The 24291-nt window shown below is 36.2% G+C and overlaps 1 protein-coding gene across 1 annotated transcript in view; it reads left to right on the plus strand.

Annotated features, from left to right (window-relative positions):
• The window catches only part of USH2A (usherin), a gene marked incomplete at both ends in the record, with an annotated part of 619110 nt that overhangs the window by 223534 nt on the left and 371285 nt on the right, over positions 1 to 24291 (plus strand). Inside the window, 1 exon segment of the mRNA XM_084245562.1 lies at positions 19569 to 19699. Within this exon segment, the coding sequence (XP_084101688.1) occupies positions 19569 to 19699 (131 nt within the window).

Consider the following 24291-nt stretch of genomic DNA (forward strand, 5'->3'; position numbering starts at 1 on the left):
TTCTCTTCACTCGTTGATTTTTAGGTTCACTGATTCTTGGTTTGAATATTTGTTAGTTATTGATTGTGAAATAATATATCATTTGGGTAATTTTCCAGAATCACCTCTATTATTTCATCAGTGGCATGCAGCACAGATGGATATTAGCAAGGTCTCTGTATAAATGCCAACAATAGAGGTGGTTTACATCGTCCTGAGCACTTTCTCATGAAACAAATCAGATAAAGAAGAGAAAGCATTGCCAAGGCTGGCCACGACAGATGAAGTGGATCCAATAACAGACATCTCAATGGATACGTGTAGATGATTCAATATTGTATGACCTTTCCTTTCAAACTCAATCACAGAAAATGCATTCTAACCAGTGCAAGGAGACTATTCTCTTTTCCTTGCTGTCCTCCTTGAAAGGAAATACTGTTTTCTGCATCTAGGCCATCCAATAAATAGAGTGTGAAAATCATCTGGCCAATGTTAGGAAAGGAGAATTTTAATTTTAATGCATTAAGAATAACTCAACCAGAATCTATCTCTCTCTCTCCTTCTGCTCCCATTCATCCATTGCTTTGATGTATATTGTTTGTACAATGCTATGAGCTCCAGAGTTTGTCCGAAGGAAGTTGGTTGTAAGCATTTGGATTTTAAGAGACCCAAGCATTTCAACATTTCTTAATGCAGCTGCCTCTCTGGTGAAACATCCCCATGGCTGAGATGGTAATAGTGCATAACACTTCTCTGCAGCCAGTCTGCAAGCATTGACCTCGTAAGGGCTGTAAACTTACAGAGTTGTCTTCCTCAAACATTCGTTACACAATCAGAACTTACTTCTGTGAGAAAATTAACATCAATTAAATTCCCTATATGCATTTGGAACATTACAATAGAAATGATATTCCTCAAATATTAACTATCTCCACAGATTAGACAAATGAAATGCAACCTGGAGTGAGTTTCTTGACTCTCAGTAAAATTGCTAAACAAATTTGGTAAAGATAATTATGGAGGAAACATATTAATGTTTCCTGGCATCATTTTCTTTACAAAAATAGAGAGCCCTGTTTTTGTGTAGGGCCTTATTAAAAGCAATAACTTCTATTTCAGTTAGACATAATCTCTCTTGACCTTGATTTCCCTCTATGTTAAATGGGGATGAAATAGTTATTATGGGGATTAATGATTGAATGCACGTGCATAGAATAAGTTGACACATAGCATGGGCTCCACCACCATTCATGGGGGGAAGTAGACCTAGTACAACTGGTTCACCCATATGCAGACACTCTAGCTGGGTCTGCACGTCATCAGAAAGAGTGTGATGGAAGCTTTTCTAAAATTTAGATCTATGTTGTTCACCTTTACATTGCACTTCTCAATTGATAATGGGAGAGGACATCAAAATAGATTTTAAAGGTAAATTTCCAAAGTTGCCAGAAATCCACCCAAAATATCATTTGCTTTTTTTTATTTAATATTTTATATAATTCATTTGCTTTTTGCATCAGTTTAATTGTCCTAGAGGGCTGAGAAACCTATACCATTCTCCAATGACACCTGCCTGATGCCAAACAGCTGATTGAATCCAGCCCTCTGGCAGAGATCCAGCAGCCCCACCTCTCATTCCCCAGAAGAGGGAGAGGGGGGACCAAGAAGTGTGGGGTGATTTCTTTACATCAGAGGTGGGGTCTCTGGTGATAGAACTTCAACTCAGTGATTTTTTCATCACATTGTTGTGTCTTGAGATTTGATTTCTCAGTGGCTACATGATTGAAGAGGTGAAACCCTTACTCAAAGTAACCAATTGGTTAACAAAACATTTGTCCAGAGACTACTTTTACTGAAACTTAAACCATTTAGAGTATGGTTAAGAAATCTGCGGCAAAAAAGATAAACTCATGCTATTTGTGGCAGCATGGATGGAGCTGGAAGGGATTGTGCTAAGTGAAATAAGCCAGAAGGAAAATCAAGCACTATCAGATGGTTTCACTTATACCTGGGACATAGAGAAACCGGACAAAAGGTCATAAAAAGACAAAACTTGCAAACTGCCCATAGATCTGAGGCACAGCAGGGGAGAGATGGATGTAGGAGTCAAAACGAGACAGAAGAGCACAAGGAACTATGGTGATGGATCATGGCTGCTGTGGTAGTGGGAGAACTATTAGGATGACACCTGAGGGGAGAAATCAAGTATTGTACAAAAATGAACAACAATGAAAGAAAATAAATTATCTGCAAAATAAAAAGAAAGAAAAATATGGTATTGGGCAAAAAAGGCCATTGCATAATTGAAATAGATAATAAGTCACAACCACTGCAACCTATACCTTCAGAGTCATGCTCCTCATTCATTTTGCTCTTCAGTTTCCCTGACTTTCTCTGTATGTACATACCCTGTTCCCCCTTACTTTAGAGAAAATGCTAACATTTTGTTTCCAGAACAAGGCATATTGAAAGTTTATAGCACCAAGGATAGGATAGGGAGAAGAGAGCCAAGAGCAGGAAGAAGTGGGGAGGTGACCTCCAGATGGGAATACAACCAAAATAAAACAAAAAAAAAAGTGAAATTTTAAGTCAGAAACAGATCAATTTTGCTAATAGGAATAGGAGCCCCCAAATTGTTTGAGAGCTAGATTATGTAATGATCTGCTTGGTTAACAGAATCTCTGCAGTTTGATTTTTTGTTGTTGGTTTGATTTGGTTGGTCTGGTTTACATAAAAAAAAAATGATTCAATGATAATCAGAGGAATTATGATAATCAGAGGAATTATGTTTGGGGGTGAACACCAAACATAAATATGTTTACACCCCCAAACATAAATATCCTATTTAATTCTTACATGTCTAGAATTGTTTTGATATTAAAGCTCAAGACCTCTGAAATGTACCATTCTTGTCCAAAACAATATAAAAATAGTTACCATCGGTGATCACATCAAACCGCAGATTAAAGCATATTTGTCATACCCTAGAAAACAAAGAAATGTGATGTTTTATGAAATTTGTTTCATGTGTTAAACTTTTATTTTTCAAAGACTGAATTTCTGCTGACAGTAGACCTCAGCATACAGAAACCTCAGCATACAGAATGCTTATTCCCGGATGATGCCAGTTAAATGAAGTGTTGCTAGTTATAGTCCCTCAGTGGGGACAAGAAAAACCCTTTCTACACCGGTAACCCTTAATTAAACCAAGGTTTTGGTGTGCTCTTCAAGAGAAGGTCACCATGTCAACAATAATGAGGGGAGATGGCACAGCACACATTACTGGTGCGATGTGGTATATTTCTTACTTTCAATTATTGCCTCCTTGTTTGAATCATTAGCATTTGGCAGATTTGTTGCTGAGTTTGTTGTTCTGACTTCAAACTTGGAGTTAGGTTGACTATGTTCTTATCTTGATCTTATATTTCTGCCGTGACTTGCATTTCTTGCTGAGTTTCTCACTTGAATTGCTTTTTTTTTTTTTTTTTTTTGCTGAGCTTTTGCTTTATCTTGTTGTATTTCTATCTGGAGGTGTTTCCCCCCTTCTTCTTCTTGCTGTATTTCTGATTCCACCTATTGTATTTTTCTGGTCTGTTCATTAGGTTTCTTTTTTTTTTTTTTTTGGAAGTTATTCTCCAGTTCAGTATATGCAGTACCCAATCAATACTCTGGCTACGGAATTTCCAAGTTATTTTGTTTCCTGTCAGCTTTCTACTGCCTGAGAGGGGTTTCTATGCTTTGGCTAATGTGCTGTTGTCTAAATTTGCAGTGTTTCAGCTCATTACGCTGACTTTAATTTTGATATATTTGTATTTTATCCAGTTCAAGTCATGTTTCTTTCCTCTATCAATTTAATTACTTTCTGCCTGGATAACATTGTGTTCATACAATTGCTGCTAAAGGGACAAAAGGTTTCTATTTAAATTACCACCCAGAACATCAGCAATTCACTCTCAAAGAGATGCAGAACGCTGATCAATGCCTTCCCTCTGCGTAGGTAAGGAAATCTAGACTTCTGAGAAGGTCTTCTTAATAGAACTTAGTCAAGCCTGGTTTATAGCCCTAGAGTCATTAATATAGGAGATGAGTCTAGAGCTAGGGGGTCACTGTAGTGCTTTCTGTAACAGAAGAATATATGTCCAATTTCGATTTTGTACCAGTCATGTCCTCAGAGCAGGACAAATATATTTCTTGGGTGTTTAACTTATATTTAGCTTGACTACCCAAGCTCCAGTCTTATCTTTCTGTGTGTGTATAATAGAAAAGATCCTGGATTTGAATTTTGGTCTTCTCTCCAATGAATTTGCATTTAGATTTGTGACTCGACAGTACTGGTTGACTTGTCATGTATAATGTGCTTGGAACTGTAGCAACAAGTCCAACATGAATGATTGGAAAAGCCTGGTAACTCTTTCCATATCAGACTTCCCATAAAAGAGGAGGGGGCAGGAAGAATAGAAGAAAAGCATCTTTGAAAACAAAAACATTAAGAAACCTCAGTAAACACACAACTGTTTATTTCTTGTGTTTAAACTGCACACCTCCTCACCTCCTCAGGCATAACAATTGCAATAGTTCTGGAAAATGCTAAGGAACAGTCTCAGAACATCTATTGGTAATGAACCTGATCAGCAAATGCTTCACCCCCTCAATTGTTTTGTTCCGCTTTACAGGACTTAAAGCTTATAAACGAGACCTTTTGTTTACGTGTTCTGTTTCTGTCACTCAGTAGGCCTTTCAACAAACAGCTGAGCCACTGTGCTCAACAACAATATGGTGTTGACCAAGGAGAAGAAAGATTTTTTTAAGTAGTTCTTCTTTGTTAGGTGTTCCTTCTCTAGTGCTGGGTGATTTCTCTGGGTCTCAGTTGTCTTGCCTGTATGTTGGGGATAAATGAAACATGAGAAGGAAATAAAATGGCATTTGTAAGGCACTCAGTTCAGTGTGCATCTCTGAGAAGCTCCTTTTGCCTTCCTCATGTCAGTGTCAGTCATTTCAGTCTATCAAATAAAATTAAATTTCTAGCCTTTACACATCCAAGATTAAGACTTACACCATTAGCACATTTGACCTTGATAGAAAGCAATTTTCCATAGTTTACATGTGGAACAAAGGCTGACGAATTCTGATTCCTGTAACTCACGTCTCCCTCTTCCCAGGACCAGTCACTTAACCTTTACCTTGAGGCTAATCAGACCGATTCTCTGGGGCCAGTGCTGAATTCACCTGGAAGATTCAGACTCATGTGCCTTGTGGCTCTGAGGAAGTCAATTCTGCTAAAGAATTTGACCTTGATGATGTCCATGCTTCTTCCCAAAATCCACACTCACCATTTTCAGTCTTTCTGGGTGCCGGCAACGGACTTCCTGTATGTTCTTGGAAATCTGTGCAGAACCCTTGAACCTACAGAGTTGCGTGGCTGCCTCCAGGCTGCACCTGGTACTGTCTCCCTCCACACTCATCTTACACTCCAGATTCCTACTCGTACCCATTCCCCATGGCAGACAGTGCTTGCTTCTCTGACCTTCGCCCTCCATATGGCCGAGGTTGTGCTTGTATGTCCATATCCCTCTTTTTTGAGCCCTATCATTCCCCCCTCTTTCTTCAGCCAGTTCCCTCTCTTGGCTTCTTTTGAGTACCAGCCTATTGCATCCATCTTCCCTGAACTTGCAGCAGCTGAATACTCAGACCCAGCTCTGTACTGCCCATTGTGTGAAAATGGCCGCGTCAAGTTTGGCCTTTCAGTCCTGATCTGATCCGCTCTGCCAGACAACTGTACCTCATTGTATCACATAGACTTTGTGTTGGTTTACAAAGCATATGGTTTTATCCTATTGATAACCCTACATTGTTTTTTAAAGGACTTTTGTATTTGTAGTCCAATTGTTATAGATCTTAAGGTTTTTTTTTTTCTCTCATTAACTAATCCTCCACATTTTGAGGTTTCAAGCAAGGAATGTTCATTGTGGATTACACAATGGAGGGAGCGGGGAGTATCCTGAACCATGCTCTGGACTTGAGAGTAATGGATTGCTGGGTTATGGGGCTGATTATCTGGGTGGAGTGGCTGGGAGCATGTTTTAGGCCACATTATGCTGGGCATGTGCAGAAGAGCCAAGTGCATCTTCCAAAGGCCCCTCTTCATAAGTCACATGGCTCATTAGCATCTTGAGTCTCCACCCCAGGAGCATGAGTTTTAGCAGGCTGATGATACGTAGGTCATTTTTAGGACTTCTGCCATCTGCATCTGTGAGTCCATCAGGTTTCAGCTGGTTCTGGAAGCATTGCCTAGTGGCAGGGATTTCCTGCAGGTGGAGGGTCTTTTCTCACTGGTGATTGACTGAATTCCTAAACTTTCTGTGTAACAAAAAGGTTACACAAGCAAGGATACATCCCAGGGTCCTATAACATTTTCTTTTGACAATTTCATTTAGATAAAAATACCTTTTCATGAAGTTCTTTTGGCATATTAGATCCTCATTGGACATCAATTCAATATTAGTTGCCCCTTTTCAAAAGTATGCTCAATATTTGAACAGCATTATCACCAATATGTAGGACAGTAGGTAGGTAGTGGTTGCAGAATTTTTATGAAACATAGAACAGCATCCGCACTGTTATCATGCAGCACCTACATAAACTTCTATAATATGTGAGTTTCCTATTCCTCAAGTAATCTAATTGATTGTTCATTGGACTCACTCAGCCAAAAGTAGAAAGAAACTTTGTACAGACATCATTAGTTTTTCTCCATTTAGAGATTAATCATGAAGAGCTCTGGCTCTTTAATTCTGTAATTTGTATATTTAATGGGCTGCTGCAGAATCTATGACAGTAATTAGCATAGCCTGAAAACTCATTAATACGCAACAACATGATTAATGCAGCATTAATGCAAACATGACTGAAGTTATTTGGGTTATGTAGTAAGAAGATTAAAGCTAAAATGTCCTGTTTGTTTTACCAGTGGTGAGTATAATAGGGTGGCAAAAAAATAAAATAAAAACAGGTATCAAATTAGTTGTTTTAAAATAGGGGGGAAATTCCAAAAAAATTAAATCAAGGTGATTTCTTTTTTCACTTAGCTTGAAAGTTTAAGGAATAAAATATTGTATCCTTTACTTTTCTATTAACTCATTTATTCATAAATGTATCATTATGAAAAGTAAGTTCATTCAACCTTACAGTTTAACCTAGTCAATCTTTTCAGCAGCTTTAACATAATATTATTAGTCTTACATTGAAAAAATATTTGCTGTACCCATCTTTGACCAGTACATTATACATTTGCTTGAAACTGCTACACATTTTTGGCTATGACAAATAGTTTAAGGATCTAACCCTAATTATAGAAAATCTGTATACTGTGCCCCTTTATAATGTATTGTCATCTTAAGTAAATGTTCAATATGCTTTATCAGACTGCTATTTTAAATCCACATATCTCAACAAAAGCTTATCATATATTACCTGTTATATAATGAAATATTCAGTAATGTTTAGGGAGTTAACACTTTGAATGTTTTTCATATTCTTTTCCTCTCAGACAGACTTATTGAAGTCCATTTTTCCTACTTAATATATCTGCCTTATTTGCTGTCTCAAACTTTAAATAACTTAATTATTTCTCAATCTTGGAGTCAAATGTTGAGTCATTTTAACATCTCAAACAAAACTTACATTTTTAGGTCAAGCAATCCTGGAAAGAGTAAAGAAAAATGTATGTATCAGCTTTTGTGTAACAAATCTATTTTAGGAAAATGTTTTTGATTTTTTTTCAGTTAAAAAATCAAGCAGCTCTATTATCAGTTACTTGCTTTTTACTTGCCATTGACAATGCAAAGTTAATCATTCATCTGAAATCTGCACTTGGAAATAACTATTTTATAGGGGAGAAGCTCCTTAAAACTTATGGATTGCTACGTATAGGAACACACTGCACCATTAGAAACCAGAGCAAATTAGCATTACCTGCCACCAACAGATGGCGCTATTAGGAGCGTGAACATAACTGGGACAAGTGGATTTGCTAACACTTTCAGAAGATAGTCTATAAGGAAAATAATTACTGCATATGCAATAAAGAGGCGCCCAGGTTCGATTTCCTTTAACTGGAAGTCTTGTATCATTTCTGTAAAATTTCTTTAAAAGTCTCTCTATATATACAATTTCACTTAAGTTATACTATTTTCTTTTAAATTCACATATGTGAAATTAAGATGTAGAAATTTAAAGGAACATATTTAGACGAAAACTGGTCTATATATATCATCTATATAGTATTACATCAGACAACACAACTGATTCTTACAAAAGTGAAGCAACTGAATCCTGCTAAAATACAACAGCTTTTGACTTATTTTTAAAAGGAAGAACATAGAAACAGAGAGAAAATGCACCACTGGGTAAAATCATTTGGCTCTAATGTTTTATTTCACCTCTATGGTTTTTAGTGTACTAGAGAACTATTTAATCAGACCATTACCAAATTGAATAAATGGCTACTTAGTGATTGCTGGACTATTTAGTGATGGAGTTTTGGAGAGCTTCTTTTTATAAATAAGCTTTCTTTGAATAGTTCATGTAAGACCATACTAATAAATGAAATGGAACAGAATCTATTTGCTGCACAAAATCTCAGTCTTTTCTTTATTTCTTTGTAGTAATGAAACGACCAGTCTTTCTAGAATATAACAAGTCCTTTTTCTAAAAATCTATGCTGACTTGTACCTCCAGTCCTCATGCCACCATTAGCAGTGCTTCTAACCACTGGTCCAGAAAACTGAAGAAATGAGACATTTTTGTTTTGTCTGGAATTGAACAGTAAGACAAGACTTTAATACACTTAGTCAAGACTTTATTACACTTAAATACATTAAATAAAGTGTATTTAATACACTTTAATAAACTTGCCTTTCTGCCTGTGAATATAACCCAGGCAGCCTGTTGAGGTCTATGAAAGGTGGCTAAGAGGATCATGTGACAACATTCCAAAAGGATGGTGTCCTGCTAAGCAAAGGGATATCCCAGCAGAATTTGGGGGTTCAGAAATGGTTTCTGGTCTGGATGATAGGTAAGCAAGGAAAACACAGAAGCATCTCTAGATTCTCAGCCCTTGGAAGTCAGTTATCACATCTTTTCCATGTTACTAACCCCAATAATATGACTGTTCTTAAGAGATATTCACTCTACATTTCTTAAATAGAATAAGAACTTATTGTCAGTTTACACAAAGTCCCAATTCTGTAGAGGAAAGACTGTGTGATTGTGAGAGCTGGAACTGTTAAAAGGTTCTGCCGGTGAGGGTGCTGAGGTGGATGTTTTCAAGAAGTTTGTTCAGGTTGCAGGTACCCTCTGTTCCAGGAGTTGTGCAACTATTCAAGGTGTATCTACTTTCAAGCTTTGTGTTTTGCAGATAGTAAAAGTAAAGCTCTGTTGTTATATCTCTGAAAGCAAGCAAAATCAATGAACTTTACTGCTACTGCTGCTACTGATACTGATACTATAATTATTTAGGGCCAAATGGTTCTAAATACTTTTCACACATTAACTCATTTTATCCTCCCAAAAATCATGTGAGCAAACAAACTATCATAGTTTTCACTAGTACATTAGGAAATTTGGTACAGAAAAGTTAAATGATTTGTCTAAGGTTATACATAAATCCTAGAGCTGGTATTTGAATTCAGGTAGCCTGATTCTGGTATCTATCTTTTAGCCACTAAATCCAACACAAAATTCCCTCTCCTGGGGAATTTCATCAGAAAAATGTCTTAGCTTTTGGGAAAAACAAAACAAAAAAAAAAAGATTGTCCCAACTCTCTCAATGCTGTAGCATGGAGATGAGGGCCCCAAAGCTGACTCCTGTTCAGCCACCTACAGGGATAGATGTATTTCCTGAGCTTGAAGTGAAGCACATGTAGATGCTATCAATTATTTTTTGCATTCTAATCTTTTTCCTTCTTGATTCTTTCTCTGAAAGTCGTTAGTATATTTAAAGTGGCTTGATTGAGAGAAGCAATTATAACTGATTAAAAAGTTAGTTCATAAATAAGAAGTTTGCATACAGGCAAACATTGTCTGATTGATTTTTTTAAACATTTGACTAGTTTTTACTGAATTAAATTTATGTAATGTTTTAATATGATGGTAAAGTCTTAGGAATGAATTTATAACCAAAGCCAAATAAGTGCATTGTTACCATGCAGATCTATTTTTCTCTATTCCCATTAAGACTTTGAAATAAAGAAAATGGAACTGAGTTGCACTACTACGTATAAGGATTCACTTGGTGACGGCAAGAGTGATATACAGTGGCATAAGTTGCTGGAAGGATAATGGGATTTTACTTATTTCAGTCATTCAACATGCATTCATTGGAATCCTCATATTTTCAGAACACTTTTTTGGAAATAATAAATATTGCTTCTGATCACATCTATAGCTCAGATAATTCTTAGACTCAAAGGAGACTGGTCCCTTGTAGTAAAATGTGCTTTTTCCCTGCAGTGTCCCCCCAAATGTCATGGTAGTGGAACACTTGATCTTTAAGTAAGTTTGGTTGCCCAATCATTAGAAGATGACTAAACATGACAGGGGATTCTAGGCAGCCCTTACCCAACTTCTGAAAAGCAAGATGAAGTGGAAAAGGTAGAGATGGACTGGGTGCTGGTCTAGTCATTTTCATGGCTATGCTAAATTAGCTTCTATGAATCTTCAGAAACATGACCATGTTCTCCATTTTTTATTTGTGTGAGAGGCAATCAGATCTAATTAATCTTGCACACTCAAAATTTGAGGTGTGTTCAAGTGGTCAGAACTGCAGAAGGACCTTTTAAGCCCTTGGGATGTCTTTTGTTTGCTTCTTTGCTTTTGCATATTCATTTGTCCCAATGTTGGAACTTACTTTTAACTCCTTCATCTTAGATGTCCTTTTTCTTTAAAGGCAGAATTCTTTGTATGGGAATATGGCATGATTATAATATTATCTTCAAAATACAGGGTCAAAATTAGAAGTAGACTTTTTGAGTTCATTTGAACTAACAATATATTAATGAAAGTACAAGAAGAAAGAATTGCTTTTATTTTATTCCATTTCTGGGTTCCAAGTTTGTATGAAAGGGGTCAGAAGTAAATGTTAATTTTGCTCCATTCTTTGGTGTAGAACCCAAAAAAATGATTCCTTTAATGCTTCGTGGGGTCGCCGAACACTTTAAACCACTGGACTGACATGAAAGACACTGAAATCATTTCAATGTCAAGGTCACTCACCAATTGTACTAATGCTATAAGTGAGTGGAATTTGATTGTTTTTCCATACTGCTTATTTCGCAAAATAAAACACAGCATATTTTAGTGCATTTAATGTAATTAGCATATTTTAAAGTAAAGTTGTGAAATGCCTGGTATTCAACACAAATCAATAAAAATTAAGGTCCCATGAACTATGTGTATGTGAGTGACATACATTTCAGTTAAATGTGTGTGTGTGTGTGTGTATATATATATATATATTAAAAAGACATATTCTTATTTAGGAACACAGAAATATTTATGAACACACAGGCAAACATTTCTCTGAGGTGTGTCTGCATATACATATATATGTATAGATCTTCTGTAAAGTAGGTGAAAATAGAATTGCTATGCTTTATGACTATATGTCCAAAAAGTTTATTTTTTTCTATTTTATATGAAGAAAAAGAAAATAGTGATATAAATTCATTTTATTTGGTATTTTGTAGCTAACGTTTTTCTTTAGCATAAGCTTAAACAATTCTTTGCTAGAGCCATGTGTTAAAATTCTGTTTTAGGGGGGTGGGGGCGGGGAGGGGAGGGATTGGGGTCAAAATAAGGGGGTTGCAATTGTATGGGGAATATAAAAATAAAATTTATTTATAATAGTCAAAAAAAGAAAATGTATACATTTAAAGTAATGTTTGGTGATCTTTTGTAACTTCACAATTTCTAAAAGATATATGATATATAAATGTTATTGCAATTTCCATATTAATTTGATTAAGATGTAGGAATAGCAAGAAGCAATATGGGAAGATCATCTACCTGTGTGTTCTGTATTTATGTAGTAGCCAACATTTTGTTATTGAACTTTCCCAAATTTACATATTTCTATAATACATACTTTTTTTCTGGGGTTGTATGGGGATAAAAACCAATCAAGTACCATAAAAAAAAAAGAAAAAAAAATTCTGTTTTACAGGCTATCAAGGTTAAATATTTATTTCAGGAAATCAAATATGTGCCGAGTTTTCTATCATTCTATAATTATTTTGTGTAGATTATAACTCTTAATTCAGTTGCCATTAGTGGCATTATTTCATATTTTAGACTCTCACAACTTGAATCCAACACACAATAAGTTTTCTGAAATTATTTTGATTTGTATATATTATATGGGACTTGTCTATCTATTATACAGATGTGTGTGTGTATTTAGGAGGATGACAATTACTGACTGTTGGAAGTATTTTTATTAAAAACAATACCTTTTGATAAAATTCTTGACTTGCTTGTGAAATGTTGATTTTGTGTTGATGATTATATATGTATTTTGGTGTGCAAGAGCAATTGGTGGAGTAAATTGGGGATGGATGGATGAATAGATAAGTATATATATAGACAGATTTATAATTAGATATTTATATGCAGCTACATTTTTACCTAGAACTTCATGCATTGTAGGCCTCTAGCTAATATTTTAATTAAATTTAAAGCAATCCATAACAGGAAACCACCTACTGGTTTCATTTTACAGCATTTGACTTGTCAATTGCTTTTGTTAATAGTGTTTGCAATGCTAGTACCCTCCACTGGGAGTTCCGTTTTGTAATAGTTTGCTACTTACCTAAAATGGTGGTTCTTCTGGAAAAACATTCTTTGACTGCTCTTTAACCCTCTTGTAGTCTAGAGTGTTGTAGATATTTGAAATACACAGTAGTGATGTTTAGCTGTGTCTGGGTTCCATAAAACAGCAATTAATAATGTTAATCATCTGTACTCTTACTTAAAATTCTGGAAAATATTTTCTATGTGCTAAAACTGAAATAAGACATGTGATTACTGGAAAGGAGAATCAAAACTATTGTTTCTTTTACAGAAAATATAAGTAAACCTAAAAAAAGAAAGAATATCAAAGTCTGTTTAATTAAAATAAAACATTTAATTACAAATAAATGCACAACATAAAATCTTTTCCATGACTCAGCAATAAAAACTTTCAAAATAGTCTTATTCACAAAGGTAAAAAATTATATACATTTTGTATAAACTTTAAAAAAAATGTGCATGTTCTTTTTAATGAAAAGAGAAATCAGAAACTTACAATGGTTTTAATGTAACGTAAAAAGTGAATGATGTGAGGGGCAATTAAAACACAAAAGAAGGTGTTGAACTAAAGATATTAGATATAATGTGAAATAAAATAATATGGCATTCTACAAAAAAATGTTTTAGAGCTACAAAATAGAGAGTAGACTGACTCAAGGGATTGTGCTTTATATGCAATGATTAAATATTCATTCTGCAAATATTTTTGAGCATCTATTGTGTGCCAGTCATTGTTAGAGGTGTTGGAAATGCAGAAGTAAACAACAAAGTTATTTTTATAATCCATTATTACACTTTTGAAAATCTAGGATATATTTCTGTCTCATACTCTGTCAAAATAAATTACAAATAGAATATATTTTTAAATGTACAAATATAAGAAATGAACAAGGAAAATATAAATACATATCAAGTTCTTAATTGGGATTATAAAATTATAAAAAGCTTGAGGAGAGAGATACAATTATTGAAATTAAAAAATTAAATTTTAAAACATAACAATTTATACCATTTTATATTACAATTGCATTTAAAGGATAGTCTGTTAAAAAAAATAAATGTAACTTTTGAGAGATTCCCTTAGTATGGAAATTATTGATTTATAAGTAGCAACTTTAAAAAATGGCAAAGAAATCTGAAAATTCTCAAGGACTACGGTAAAAGTTCAATTTCAGTACTCTTCCTTGAAATACAACTTAAAACTCAAATAAGATTCCATTTCTAATCTTTGTAATATGAGGGGGTATCTCCCAGATAGGCTAGGCCAAATTATCTAGTACTAAAAATATTTTGTCTGGCATTGCATGCAAGAGTCCTTGTAACATACGGAAAGGAATTTAAGCAACTTGAGAAGTCTCTTTCAATGAAGTCAGAAGTGGAAAGGGAGATGAAATCAATATGAGAATAATATCTAGAAAATTTCTAAATACTTAAAATTGAGCAACTCATCCCTAATCCTTGAATCAAAAGAAGAAATTGCAAGGGAAACTTCAGTACTTGAAACTTAAAATGTTAACCAATGAAAATCCAACATATGAGGTTTGGGGTATGTAGTTAGAATAGTCTTTCAGAGAAGAAAATATTAAATGATTATTTTGGAAGAAAAAGACCCAAGATTTTCTTTTGTGTATTAAAAGAGCTAAGAAAAGGTTACATTATATCCAAAGTAATAGAAATTAAGAAAATATTTAAAATAAGATCAGATATCAATAAAATAGAGACAGAGCTTAAAGTCCAAAGTTGGCTTGCAAGTTTGATACAGGATTGAGGCAAAAGAGGCAGAATGAGATTTGAGGCAGATTGAGGCAGATTGAGGCAGAATGAGATTTTGAATTACTTTTGTAAACCAATCAATAGGACTCGCCACATTAATGGAGGGGTTAAAGCAAAATATCATTCTCTCCATAGATTTGGAATGCATCTAACAAGATTTACCACCTACCGAAGCATGGCGGAGGGGGGGGTGTGAGATGATTCACCAGAGACAGAGTGGGGAGCAGAACAGGCAGATCTACTGAAATACACTGTTTAAGGGAGCAGCAGGTGAGACAGGAGAGGTCTGCTGTGCCATGTGGGTTAGCTCCCTGGCAGGGGATTGAACTCATGCTGCAAAGGCTGCTGATAGCTTCATAGTGCTGAGACTTAACCCTTTCTCCCACCAGGCAGGCCCCAAATACTCTTGTATCTGGCTCCTTTTGTCCCAAATTATGCTAACTTTCATATTGTTGCATGTGTCATAGTTCATCTTAAGCCTAAAATGAAATCAAATTCATCAGACACAGAACAAGACAAGCAGGAAACACCATCACACAATAGCATAGAAGCTTCTACTCTCAAATGCTTCCACAGGTCTGCTTCTGTTCCTTTTCCCAACACAAGTCATGGCTGAGCCTATAATAAATGGATAGGTATTTATAAATATATAATTTTTTTAGGAAAATATAATCTTATAGGGGTGTGAATAACTGTAAGCTTCAATAATATTTTCTCTAAAATATATCTTCATCAAAAAAATTGCCATGTTTATATGTAAATACATTTATTTGTGAATTTTGTTCATTTAAATAATTGATTACATAATTCAATGCATTTGGCTCAAAAGACAGGATTTCTCTGTCTATAGCAATAATTAACTAATTATCTTGAACATGATGTTTCAATGAGTATGCATTTTTGATTTCTTCATAGAGTACATGCAAAATAAAATCATTTATCTTGGTAATGTAAAGAGGAAAATGACAAGATTGAATTATTTGAAAAAAAAACTTGGGAAAATTTGACATCAAAATAAATTGCCCTTTATGAAATCCTCCCTTCTCACTGAAATTTTCATTGATCTGTGTATTCTGTTTTAGTTTGGCTAAGAGTGTGTTTCTTTGATATTTAAGTGCAAAACTTGGAAATTAAATACTGTGTCTGTAAAATACATGTGCTGGCATATTCCTTGAAAAGCATATATTAGTTGATTCATCCCCAAATATAACTTGTCTAAATATTCCTGTATTTCTTAATCTGAATCAATTTTGCTTACCAAATTTTCCTTTAAATGGGGATCAAGAAGATGTGGTGTGTATACACACATACACACACACACACAATGGAATATTATTCAGCAATCAAAAAGATAAATGCATGCCATTTGCAGCAATGTGGATGGAGCTAGAAGGAATTATGCTCAGTGAAATAAGTCAGAAGGAAAAAGAAAAATATCAGAAGGTTTCAGTATAGCAGGAATATAGGGGAACCAAATAAGACATCAGTGTAAAAAGTAATAACAATACAAAACAAAACAAAATATAGACATCCTGCAGGGGAGGAAGAGGGAGAAGGATCAGAGGGTGGGAGGGAGCAGCACGGGGGAGTGTGGTGATGGTGCACTGGTGCATTGGGGAAGGAAATTCTATGGGGACTGCACCTGAGGGTGTTGGGGGGAAAGCAAATATTGTTTAAAAAATGAACAATGATGTAAAAAATAATAAATAAATAAATAGGGAAAGTACTTATATTCCCAGATTGAACATTTTTTAACTTCTTCTTTCATTCAAATCCATGTTTTGCTCTGCTTGTTACCACATAGATGTCTCCACCACACTGCTAGAATTTTCTTATATGCTGAACTGTAGCTTTTGTTATGAAATAACCTTTAACTCTTTAATTTAAAGCAATAGTCTTAATTATAGCATTTGATACCACATAGAAAAATTTTAAATGGTGACAGTAAAGTAAGACATCTGCAGGAGAGAGATATCATGAACCAAAAGGAGGGAATCTAAGAGAAGAGTTGGAAGAAATGTGATTGTTCTCTGGACAGAATGTAGATCCGACTTGGGCTATGTCCACGGTTTTGCTGGAAGATACCTCCTGTTTTCACTTGACTTATCCATGCAAATAATTTTTCTGTTTTCCATTTCTATCTCCTTTAATAATTTTTTTAGTGAGAAATCAGTCTATACCTCCTTTCTACTCATCTATCCCCTCAATCCTTATTCCAGCACTTTGGACTTTGGCCATTCTACTCAATTGAAAAATATTACGTCTTATGACTAGTAATGACCAATACCATGAGTTTTTCTTCAGTTCTAATTCTGGGCTTATCAGAAGTGTTTACACCATGAACTAACTTTGCCTTCTTAAAAATCTCTGCTATTCAGGCTTCCAATGTACAGTATTATCTTAATTGTTTAACTTTGATATTGTCCCTTCTTTCCTCTTCTTAAATATGAGACATTTCCTCCATAGTTTATTTTTCTCTCTCTACACTCTGTCTGCCAAAGGCATGAATTCTTGGCAGGTGATGGCCAATTGATATTTGGGGTCCTCTCTTCTCTTCTGGCATTTAATCTCTTGTTTCCAAATGATGGATATTTTTACATGATTAACATAAATTCAGTGTGCCCCAAATGAACTTATATCTCCACCCCCATATTTTCTTCCTTTCCTGATATTTCTATTTCTGTTAATGTTTCTGTTCCCTCAGTAATTGGTGTAAAGAATTGATCCCCTTGCCTCACAGCTTTATCTCCTATCAACATCTCTTAACAATTCTCTGCGGAAATATATAGAATCTATTATTTCCCTGCATCTAGTTATTTGCGTGTTTAACTAAAATATTTATCATCTTATTCCTAAAAAACACAATAATATTCTGGCTGTTTCTTTGGCTAAATTATCTGTATCCTCCAAACATTTCACCATAAAGCATCCTCTTTTAATGCCTTCCTTTTACCTGTAGATTAAATTCGCATCTGGCAGCTTAACCTTCTCAGTCCACTTCATAGAAAGCAATAAAGCTAGTAGCAGGGGTTCAAGTAAGTGTGAATACTGACAAGAAATTTGTTGGGACCAGTAGCCATCATCTGTGGAGGAGAAAGGTGACAGGGTGACGAGGAGATGAGTCAAACAGTAATATCTTAGCAGGCAGGATCCTGAGTATCAAAGATACTGAGGCAGATCCTGAGTATCAAAGACCTATCCAAATAAGAATAGGTACCTTAAATAGAGCCAAAAACATAAAGCCTAGAGTGTGAAGATCCAGAAGCTAAGAATAAGAAGGAGAGGGGAAATTGGAGTTGCTCCGTGGAACATCTGCAGCCTGTGTCCCCGGCTAGCTTTTACTGCTATTAAAAAAATTGACTCTAATGATACTTAGTAGAACACAACCATCCTCTCCATTGTTGTCCTCTACACAGACTTCTCAAGCCCTATAGCCTAGGGTGTGCAGGCTAAGATGTAGTCATGCTTGTTTTTCCAGATGCATCTCTGAACCCCCTCCTTTTCCTCCTGCTTCTCCAAACTGCTGTGACTTTGTCGTTTCCCTCAAAGTCCTTCAAGTCTGTGAAAACAAGTCCAAGGCCCATATTCTCTGTGAAAACTTTTCTTGATCCCTTGAATCAAATAATATTTGGGAAATACCTCTCTATCACTTCTCACACATCATTACAGTTTTCTTTGTCTTTTTCCTCAACTGGAACTTGATGTTATATCCTGCATTAGTGCTCTTTATTGTAGAGGAGACCACACACATGTGAATATTTTGGAGATGCTAATGGAAAAATCATTGGCCCAAAGCTCACAAAATGACCTGTGCTTCCCTGCCTCCAAAATTATGCTAAAATTTTCCCCTACATCTAACATACCTCTTACCTCCTTTCTTCTCATCCAGACTCAAAAGTTATTTAGAAAGTACAGTTAAACACCATGGTATCATGAGGGGTGGAAAGAGAAATCAGACATGGCTTCTAAGGTCATGGAATAGAGTTGCTGAAGAGAGGGTCCCTTTCCCCAGTCATATAGGATCTTTGGCTATAACCCCAGCTTGAAGGGAATTCGCTCTCCTTCAAATTTTCATAATTCTGCTTGGCTAACTTACACTACAGTCAGTGTTCCTTAATAATTCAGTATTGTGCTCTTGAGCTCTTATTTGATTCTCACCACATGTTCTATTAAGACATATTCATCTTGTATTTCCAACTCAACTGGCACTTCTTGGAAACAGAAACAAACTTAAATTTGTTTGTCAGTTTCAACACACTGAATGAAATGCTTTACACATAGTAAGAGCTCCATGGGCATTGAGTGATTGGGATGCAGGACAGGTGAGGTGACCCACATAACAGAAGTGGGAAGGTCTATAGACCATTTCAAGCTGTCCTGCTTCCTGAAATTTCTGCAAGATGAGAGCATGGTGTGTCTAGGGCAGTACTGGTAGATGTTCTAAAGGGGAGAGGAGACCCTAACATTTTGAAGATTGTGGGTCATTTGGTTATAGGATGATGTTTTCCAGAATTTGTTCTTTGGGCTGCTTCCAGTTTTTAAATTCTATAGAAATAATTTAATTTCTGTCACTCTACTGATTCTTCAAATGTATTTTAAACCAGATCCTCTAAGTTTCTTGCTCCAATATCAAGAATCCATTTATTTTTATGACTGATGACACTTTCGCATTGATACTCTGAGTACCCAATTTTGGATTAATTGCATATCTTGTTATGTTGATGAATTTTGCATGGATTTCATATTTCATTATGTATTGATTAGTGGGAATGCAGGCTTGAGTTTGCCAGTACAGGTTGACACTCATCGTGGGATCTACTTAAAGTCATTGTTGGGACTGTCCCAGTACGTTGCTCTCTTTCATTTCCTGACTGTACTCACAGCATCACATATAATAATGCAAGTAAATGTTTGTTTATCCGAATCAACAAAGCCCTGGCACTGATTTGCTATTTGCACTTGTCTCCCAGGCATCAAGGCCAACTTTCGGGCAAAGCTGTCTGAAGGTTTGCTTATCTTTGTGGCATCACCTGACCATCAGAAAGATGATTTTGAACTTCAGTTGAAGAATGAACATCCTTATTTTCTCTTTGATCCTCAGGTAAGTAAGTAATCATAAGAGATGGTATTTCAAGAGTTTATTATGGTCCCAGGTACTGCTATAAGTGCTTATGTTTTCACACTGAATTCTCACCAAGAACTTACCTGAGTTTCTTATCCTCACTTTACCAATGAACAAATTGAAACTTACAAAAGGCACATAACTTGGCCACAGCTGAAATGATAGAACTAACTCTCAAACTATGCAGTTTGAGTGTCTATGTACTTATCAACCAATATGCTACTTTATAATGAAAATTAAAAGTTTTACATAAATTTGAACGCATCTTTTTTTTTTGAGAGTGAAATTATATCTCTATCACCCTCCCCACTTCCTTCCTTGTGTCTCTCCTTTGTTCTTTCTTTCTATGTTTTCTTTAGTTCCCTTCCTGCCTTCCTGTCTGCTTGCCTTCCTGCCTTCTGTCTTCCTAGATGTTAGTTTTCTTAAAAATGTACTATTTTACTGGACGTAAAATAATAACAAGTGGGTCAGGACAAGAGCATGAGTCCGCCTATGAGGTCCTCTGCTTGAGGTGGGGCAGGATAGAAGGCATACTGATCAGAGAGGAGGAAATGCACTGGGCATACAGTGTCCATGCAGAACAGATAGTACCGGTAAGTGCCTGAGGTAGACAAGAACATGAGATGTTTAATTATGGTGGAGACTAGACAACAAAGAGAAAAGTTGTAGGATGAAAAACTGGGTAGAGACTATGTCATCAGTTAGGGCCTTGGAAGTGCATCGTGTATCAAGCAGTTAGGCTCTCAATGTGCTAACTTCCACCTGGGTGGACAGGTTTCACTGACCACTGAGGCAATCACATAAATTATGGTCTGATTTTATTGGGGGAATTCCACATTACAATAATATAAGCACATGATTCAACTGGCAGTAAAAGGGGGGTGGTACAAAGCACAAAGATAAGATTCCAAGGTGTGTGAAAAAGCTGTAACATTTGGGGTCTGGAACTTCCCTTGAAGCATCAGTTCTTGGGGGTGGCAAGAAGGGCTGTTTTTCTCAACCTCCGGAGGTAGTTGGCCAATCTGGAGAAGGCTTTCAAGACCCCCTGGGCATGGATTCCAAGGCATGTCAGATTGCTTACTTCACCTCTTCTATTTCTCCTGTTTCAGAGGTAGAGTGTCAGGACTACCTTAGTTTCTTGGACTTGGTCTTCCATCTGTCCTTGCCTCCCACTGCCATTTACCAGTGTCCTGGTAAACAAGCAGTTGCTTTCATGTTCAATTGTTAACATAAGTCACTCTATTTCAGTTATACCCATTTCCTGGCCAGTTGGTCATTATAACACAATACACGCAACAATGCAAAGACTTAAATTTGTCCAAATGATAATGGGGAGCCACTGAACACTTGTCTTCATTTTAGTCAAATAAGTATGCGTGAACATTTGACCTTGGGCGCTATGTTGGGTCTGTGCATAATTGAGAAATAGATAAAAATAAGTGAAAGATCTTGTGCTTTCCAAATTCTTAAGATTCAACTTAAAACTGCTACCCCAAGTCATAAATTATGCTTGTCAGATAAATGTCTTATGTTTGGTTGGTACGGCTGGTACAACTTTTCTAAGGACTGTAAGGGATCATGAGTCAAGAGCTCTGGGTGAAGAGCCCAGCTTCATATATGCAACAGGCCCCCTCCCCTTGGAGAGGAAGGAGCCTGCTGGGACAGGAGTGTCTGAGCATCACACCAGGCCCCCTGAGTCCTTCCTGTGTCAGAAAGCTGAGGAAGCCATGCGTTAACAACTGGAAAGACCAGGGGAGGAAAGGTGCTTTAATGGAGGTCTGGAAACTAGTTGCTGGTACAAGGACTTCTGGGTGTCCCCTGAAATTGCAGGGATGCCGACAGATAGGCAGTGAGTAAGCAAAAAAGAAAGAGTGTCACTCCTAAGCAGATCCAGCAGCCATAGAGAAAGGAAGAAAAAGCATCTGTCTCAGAAGGCAAGGCAGATGGCACTTGGAAAATAAAAATCAGTACTCTGATGTTGATTCAGTGACAGAACTGAAAATAGTTTTCATCTGAAAACTTTAAGTAGATTAATTAGAAGTTCAACACTGTTGAACCTCAGATTAGTAGGTCAAAAGGTAGTCTAAATATATAATAAAAATGTGAAATGGTAAAAAAAGGAAGGATATTACCAATATTTTTTTAAGATTTTATTTATTTTTGCATAGAATTGGGGTACGGGCAAGTGGTGTGGGGGGTGAGAGGATTCACCAGAGACAGAGTGGGGAGCAGAACAGGCAGCTCTACAGAAATACACTGCTGAGGGGAGCAGCAGGGGAGACAGGAGTGGTCTGTTGCTCCATGTGACTTAGTTCCCTGGCCAGGGATTGATCTCAAGTCCTGGTGGTCAGCCTTCATGGTGAAACTTAACCCCTAGGCCACCAGGGAGGCCCATATTACTAATATTTTTAAGAAAACCCTCAAAGGAGGACAAAAAATATATGAGAAAAAGAAGAATGAGACAAAAGAATGAAATAAAATAGGAGAGGATACCTGATTTAAAATAATTGATTGTACATTTATTGAAAAGTTTCATCAATTTTTGGTCAAGATGAAACAAAACTAATGCTTTTACAGGACTCTTTGTACCAGTCATTATTCTCAGTGGTCTTTCTATACATAAATACGTATATACACACATAAACCACCCCCCCAACACACACACACACACACACATATTCATTTATGCCCTACATAATTTCTATGTATTATGATTCCCATTTAACAGGTGAAAACTCAAAGACATCATTAAATTGATTCTCCCAGAGTCTTACTGCTAATATGTGACCAATTCAAGATCTAAAAATGTTTGTCATTATCTAGAGACTTAGATAAAATATCATCAATGCACTAGGTTTAAGGAAATATTTTAGCAAGACTGCTAGACAAAAGGAGGGAAATAGAAGTAGTGGTGAATAACAGACCTAGCAATATTAAGTTCAACCTACATTAAGTTCAACCTACATTTCAGAGTGACTCAAAATTTGTTTTACAATATTAAATAAGAATCTTTGAAACAGTCATATAGCTAAGGCAACAAGCTTCTGTTGGTGCTAAAAATTCTAAGACTTGAAAGAGATAAAGATGAATGAAGTAAATTTTTGTAAAGATAGTGTAGGGGACAGTGAGGAAATAGAACATATCAGTGTCTACATTTCGTGAATAAAAAGGCAAAAATATTTTACTTTAAATGTTGTGAAATAAGTGATTAATTACTAATGGGACAAAAAATGTTTCAAACAATATCCAAATTAACAAGGTCAAAAAGAGAGTAAATGCTAAATTGTATAAAAATGAACCAAAATTATTATTTTATTGGGTTTTGGAATTCTAGGTGCTAACTTTCACAGAGAAGGAAGGTTTCACTTAAAATTCAAGCCAAATGCATAGAACCAGGCTATGGGTTTTTTTGGGGGAATCCACCTCACATTAATATAAGCATATAATTCAGTTGGCAGCAGAAAGGGGGGAAGGTAACAAATCTCTTGGCAGAGTTCAGGAGGCTGGCAATACAGAGGGGGAGGGAACTGGGCCAGAGAGCACCTGGTGGCCACCATGTGCCCCCAGGCTCTCACCAAATGTTGGAGGAGGCTTCAGGACTATGTGTATGATATCCACAAACATCTCAGATTACTTCACATTTGGTACCTATATTGATATGATTTTCAGAGACATAGGACCAGGACTCCCTGTTTATTTTGATTTTGTCTTTCAACAACCAGGTTTTATCTGTCCTTGCCTTTCACATATCTATTTATCAGTGTCTTCATAAACAAGTGGTTGCTTTTGAATTGGAAACTTAAGTTTCTTTATCTCAGTTGCCCCCACCTCTCCAACAGTTAGGGTCATTACAGTGTCTCTCTCTATAAAACACCTTTTAAAAAAAAAGGGCCTCCCCTGTTGGCACAGCTGTTGAGCGCTGGGTTGCGAAGCTGCCAGAAGCCTCTTCAGTGCTGGTTTGATCCCCAGCCGCCTGGTGAGGGTCCCACAATGCGCACAGACCTCTCCTGCCACCTGCTGCTCCCCTCAGCAGTGTACTTCATCAGTCTCCTGCTCTGCTCTCCCCTCTGGTTCTGTTGAATTCTCTCACCCTCCCACACTTTTGACTGTACCCAGTGCTTGTATAAATAAATGAATAAAACTTAAAAAAAAAATACCTTTAAAAAAGAAAAGAAAAAGTGAAAAGGAAAAATATCAGTGAGAAAGAAAAATCTGGCTTTACTTTTGCCCCCTCAATCCATTAATATCTTGGGATGTTTAAGAAGCCAGATAGAGAAAAACTAGAATCTTATAAACATTTATTCATGGAGCCTTTACAGTATAAATGGTAGTTTCACATTAATTAATTCAAGTTCATTCTTGAAGCAGCCACTTGAAATGGGTACTGTTGCCATGCCTATTTTCAGATGAAGTGGCTAGGATGGTGCAGGATTTAGTGAAAGAAATGGTACTGAGTTTAATTTTTTTGTTCAGTGGAACTTTGTTTAAAGTATGTATGTACCATCCTGTGCTATGCATTTTACAAGGAAGACACAGAAATGAGAAATGAACAAAGTACTTCTGATGCCATC

The sequence above is a fragment of the Talpa europaea genome, assembly GCF_964194135.1.
Source record: "Talpa europaea genome assembly, chromosome: 10".
NCBI classification, from domain to species: domain Eukaryota; kingdom Metazoa; phylum Chordata; class Mammalia; order Eulipotyphla; family Talpidae; genus Talpa; species Talpa europaea.